Source organism: Panthera tigris, chromosome A1 (assembly GCF_018350195.1).
Source record: "Panthera tigris isolate Pti1 chromosome A1, P.tigris_Pti1_mat1.1, whole genome shotgun sequence".
NCBI classification, from domain to species: Eukaryota; Metazoa; Chordata; class Mammalia; order Carnivora; family Felidae; genus Panthera; species Panthera tigris.
Window position 1 is genome coordinate 109,029,777 of NC_056660.1, and position 5,075 is coordinate 109,034,851.

General features: G+C 54.9%; 1 protein-coding gene across 3 annotated transcripts; it reads left to right on the forward strand.

Moving 5' to 3' along the window:
* Positions 1-637: 637 nt before the first annotated feature.
* IL13 (interleukin 13) lies at positions 638-4,194 on the forward strand. 3 transcript variants are annotated; one of them, XM_007087767.3, is made up of 4 exons: positions 638-2,110; positions 3,285-3,338; positions 3,579-3,686; positions 4,050-4,194. In XM_007087767.3, exons 1-4 carry the CDS (start codon positions 1,826-1,828, stop codon positions 4,155-4,157), a joined length of 555 nt encoding a protein of 184 aa, XP_007087829.3. In that variant the 5' UTR covers positions 638-1,825; the 3' UTR covers positions 4,158-4,194. The 3 variants fall into 3 exon arrangements, with proteins under 3 accessions (XP_007087829.3, XP_007087831.3, XP_007087830.3); XM_007087769.3 differs by having other exon boundaries at positions 4,053-4,194; XM_007087768.3 differs by having other exon boundaries at positions 3,582-3,686.
* Positions 4,195-5,075: the final 881 nt, after the last annotated feature.

The following is a 5,075-nucleotide window of genomic DNA, read 5'->3' on the forward strand; positions in this document are numbered from 1 at the left end:
AGGAGTTGGGGTGGGCAGGGTCCTCGGCGTCAGCAGATGCCCGGCCAGGCGGCGGGCCGGGCGCCCCCCTCGCCGGTGCGCACAGGCGCTCGGGGTACCGGGGTGCCGGCATGTGTAGGCGGCCCGCGTCACGCCTGGCGCTGGGTCCCATCACTCCCACCTTGGATGCTCCCGCGCCGGCCTGCGACCGCGCGCACACGAGGAGGGGGCGGACGCCTCATAGCCTCGAGGAGTCCGCTCCCACCCGCAAGGCCACCGCCCGAGGCCGCGGAGGAGGGCAGAGCCGCGCAGAACCTGTTTATCAGCCCCATCTCTCATTACATAAGGCCTCTATCTCCACGGGGCATCGCCGCGACTGTCAGGCCAGCGCGCCTTCTCCCACGCGCGGGGGCGCACCTGCCCACAGTTCCCCGCCTCAGTTTACACGGTCCGCGATTGAGGGTCCTTGACTCCTCTTGGCGCAGAGCTCCGGGATCCCACAGTGGTTCCCTGCTCCTTCCCTCAACACAGAGACCCAATTCTACAGATGAGGAAACTAAGGCCCACAGCGGTGTCACACAGCCTAGCGGCAGCACTCCAGGCACTGGGGGGGAGGGGGGGCGGGGGGGACGGGGGACACAAGAGGCAGGGGCTGGCTCAGGACCTACAATTGTGCTGCGAAGTTTGGTTTGGCCTGAAGAGAGGGTGGGAGGAGAGAGTGGGCAAGGCTGGGAGGCTTGTGAACAAGAGCCCCAGCAGCGGCCCTTCGTCCCTTCAGAGACCCTTGTGAGGAGGTTGAGCCTCACTGAGGGTAGGACAAAGGGAGCCTGAGCAGACAGAGAGGGGCCTGGAGGGGAAAGCACTGGTTTAGGGGAGGAAGTGGGTGAAGGAGCCAGGCTGACATCAGTAATCAACAGGCAAATAACATAGTTTCTGTTGCAGGAGTTTCTGGAGGACTTCTAGAGAAAAGAGTGAAAAGCAGGTTATGGGCCAGTGTCCCTGAGGGAGAGGGCTGTTCAGGGAAATCCTGGAGTGGGGGCAGGCCCTGAAGCTGCCCTCCACAGCCTTCAATCTGTAGAAACTTGGGTCCCTCAGGGGGGAGGGCTTTGTCCCACAGATAACTGGTGAGCAGAGGTGGCCACCCCAGGTCTCAATGGCACTGGGAGCAGTCACACTTTCCAACCTGGGCTAAGGCTGGGTCCTGACTCGTGCCAGTCTGGCATGTCAAGGGTTTCCCATCAGGACGGGCCCACGCTGAAGGCCTGAGTTGCGCACCCCGTTTTTAGGCTGTCCATATTCAAAGTTATAATCAAGGCAACTTTAAAAAGAAAAGGTCCCAGGGAGGATCTCTGATTCTGACTGGATCTTTCAGTGGAGACCTGGGAATCTGAACTTTTTATCATCCTTTCCACAGTGAGGCCAACAGGGAATCAGGCAGATGAAAAGGAGTGAACTTCACTCTTCTCTTTTTATCCCGTTTGAATTTTGTATCCAAAGCAAGTATTACTCTGGTAATGCAAGAGACCACTTCACTGAAAAAATAAAATCCCTCAATTCCCACATCTGGTAGACTGTGGTCATAGCACTGTCTGCCTAGCACTTCTGGTGACCCAAAGGGTCTCAGGACAGGAGCTGCGCAGGCACTCGGGGCGGTCACCAAGCAAAACTGCTGGAGCTCCAGCTGGCTTGGCCGACACCAGGCTGCCCTCTTCCCTAATGCTGGAGTAAGCCCACCCATATCTTGAAAATTGCCCCAGACCCCCTCACTGCTAAGTCCACAAGAAATCAAATTCTTTCCTTTATGTGACACTGGATTTTCCACAAAGTAAAATCAAGATGAGTAAAGATGTGGTTTCTAGATAGTACCCGACAAAGCGGAGACCAGGGTGGGAGGCGTCACACTTGGCCTATAAAAGCTACTGCAAGAGGCCAAGGCCACAAGCCACTCAGCTTAGGCCAGCCTACGTGTCTGCTCCTCGCTCCTCCTGTGTTAGCTCTAGGCTCCATGGCGCTCTGGCTGACCGTGGTCATTGCTCTCACCTGCCTTGGTGGCCTTGCCTCCCCGGGCCCTCACTCAAGGAGGGAGCTCAAGGAGCTCATTGAAGAGCTGGTCAACATCACCCAGAATCAGGTGAGTACACTGGTGCTAGGGTGGGTAACTCTCAGGCAGGGTAATTGGTCATTGTTCAGGCCATGACGGTTGGGCCGTGCCAAGAGGCCTGTGGGGCCTGAAGAAGCCCCATGGACCAGGACAGGCCCAGCCATGAGGGAGAGGTGCTGGGCCAGCGGTTGGGGGATAGCACAATGGACGGCCCCATAAAGAGATCTGGCTGAGCCCCCAAGGACCACCTGTTCCCCTGGCCTGGCCCTGCCTGCCAAGACCAGCTCCTACCCAGCTGTTCAAGAAAAGAGGTTAGCAGAGAGAGGCCAGCACCCTCCCAGGGCGATTTAGAATTTGCCAAATGGATGTGAACAGAATAATGGGGCCATTATTCGCAGTAGTTTGGTTAAGCCCATTCTTATGGAAAAATTCACTAGTAGTCAGCTCCTGTCCCCAGTGGTGATGGCTCACACTTTGAGTAATTTTTGTGTGCCAAGGTTAGTGCTGTGCTTTTCATCTCATTTCATCACTGCCAACCATCTCAAGAGACAGGTGCGATGACCCTATTCTACTAAGCTGCATTAAGGTTGACAAAAGCCAGATTCAGACCAGGCCTGGGTGACACCAGGTGCCCATATTCCAAACTGCAGTGTCTTCCGATTCGGAAGACAGGGTTTAAAAAAAAATTTTTTTATTAATGTTTACTTTTGAGAGAGAGGGAGAGAAACAGGGCGAGAGTGGGGGAGGGCAGAGAGAAAGGGAGACACAGAATCGAAAGAAGGCTCACAGCTCTGAGCTGTCAGCACAGAGCCCGATACAGGGCTTGAACTCATAAACCACGAGATCATGACCTGAGCCAAAGTCAGCCGTTTCACTGACTGAGCCACCCAGGGGCTCCTCCAGAAGATAGAGTTTTATACACGAGTGCCCACCGCCTCCCATCTGACTGACCTGGCCTCCCCTCCTCTCTCACCCAATGCTGCCTTGGCTATGGGAAGCTTCACTCAAGGCTGTGTCACTCAGATTTTTCTCTCTCAGCCCCCAAACCCTGTACAATGGATCTCCCTCAGTATGCAGAGCAGGAAATTAAGTTCAGGAACACTGAGGGGTCCCAGGCCTGCCTCTGTGCTACACCGGGTTGCCTGTGGGGCCTGATGGCTATGGAGACCTACCCTGCGATTTTGCTGTCTTTTTGCTCCTTCAGGTATCCCTCTGCAATGGCAGCATGGTGTGGAGCGTCAACCTGACAACCAGCATGGTGAGGACCCCCTGGAAGCTGGGAGGGAGGTGGCTGAGGCTGTAGGTCTTATGTGTGTCTTTCCTCACTTGCAAGGCTTAGGGGTTCCACGCAAGCACAGCTTGGACCTTCCCCACCACCCAAAGCTACCTCTGTCAAGACTCTCAGCCCCCTCCTCCTGTGAAGTCACTGAAGGTGCTGCCTAAGCCATACGGCTGGGGGTTCCCAGCAGGACCTGACACCCCCGTGTTCTTCTCCCAGCAGTACTGTGCAGCCCTAGAATCTCTCATCAATGTCTCTGACTGCACTGCCATCCAAAGGACCCAGAGGATGCTGAAAGCCCTGTGCACTCAGAAACCCTCAGCAGGGGTAAGGCGCCCTGCCCTGTACCCCTCAACCCTGCACCCACTCCTGCCAGCCCTGGGCTCACCCTAGAAGCTCCTGGGGGAACCTAGCTGAACATCTGAGGCAAGCGTCCACCCGGGGGGTGGGTCCATGGTGGCAACAGGAATATGGCCTCCGGGATTTCCAAGACCTGGTCTTGAGAGCTTCCGACTCCCACCTGAGCTTCAGTTTCCATATCGGTGAAATGTGGGCACTAACAGACTAACAGTACCCGCCCCATGGGGCTTTTGTGAGGATTAAATAAGCCAGTTCCTGGAAAGCCCCTGGCAGAGGCTGGGCATCTTTGCTCTGGAGTCCCATTAATGCCCTGGCCTCTTTTTCCCACAGCAGATTTCCAGTGAGCGCAGCCGAGACACCAAAATTGAAGTGATCCAGTTGGTAAAAAACCTGCTCAACCATCTAAGGAGAAATTTTCGCCATGGAAATTTCAAATGAAGGATGAAAACCTAGCATCGCTATTTGCAGAGGCAGACCTGACCGTTTAAGTTATAGATTCATTTTTCTTTCAGATGTTTCAAATTTCTTGGGGAGATGGCAGGGGGATGGGAGGGGGGCACGATTTCCTTAGCTTAGACCTCAGCCTGTGCTGCCTGCCCTCGCCTAGCTGACCTCAGCTGCCCTTGCCTTGGTGCACAGGGCCCTCCTCCATCTGGGCTTTGAGTTCTGTGAACAACCAGGGGCAGGGGTGGGGGAGGGGGGGCAGAGCACTGCCTCTCACGACTGCCCCCTCCTTAGAGGGAACGGCAGCATTACACCAAGGACGCCACCTTGGCAGACACGTATGGGAGGTGGACCTGCTCTATACGGGGACAGCTATGGCAGACAGCGGCTCAGGCATATCTCTTCTTGGCCTTATTTATTACTGTGTGTTATTTAAACAAATGTTGTTTGTCTGTGCTGGGGACAGGGAGGGACTGTCACCACCAGAACCTTGTGCTGGGGGCCCAGTGACTTGGGCTTTAGGAGTCCCTGGGAATAAGCACTGTGTGCGAAATTCTGCTACCTCATTGGGGTCCTGGGGCCGACACAGGGGACAGGAGAGAGGGCTGGAGTAGCTGCTCTTGTCTGCCAGCCAGCAGTTGGCCCTCAGCCAAGAAGTAATTTATTGTTTTTCCCTGTATTTAAAGTTAAGAAATAAAATGTTATCAAAGAGTTAATAATATATAGAAGAGCAGCCTAGAATGCTGCATCTGGTGTGTGTGGACTGTGGGGAGGGGTCATTGAATGTCTTGTTTCACTGACTTTGTCAAAGGAAGCCAGAAATAAAGACAGTAACAAGAGACCTGATGATGTTTGTCTTTTACTGTGGCCTTTGGGAATCCTGGCCTATGTTCTTCTGGAGGCAGGGCAGTG

Bases quoted from the DNA above. Each gene is read 5' to 3' on its own strand.
- IL13 (XM_007087767.3), top strand. From the start codon at position 1,826: ATGTGGTTTCTAGATAGTACCCGACAAAGCGGAGACCAGGGTGGGAGG. The intron at 2,111-3,284 runs GTGAGTACACTG...TTGCTCCTTCAG, and splicing joins TCAACATCACCCAGAATCAG to GTATCCCTCTGCAATGGCAG. The intron at 3,339-3,578 runs GTGAGGACCCCC...TTCTTCTCCCAG, and splicing joins TCAACCTGACAACCAGCATG to CAGTACTGTGCAGCCCTAGA.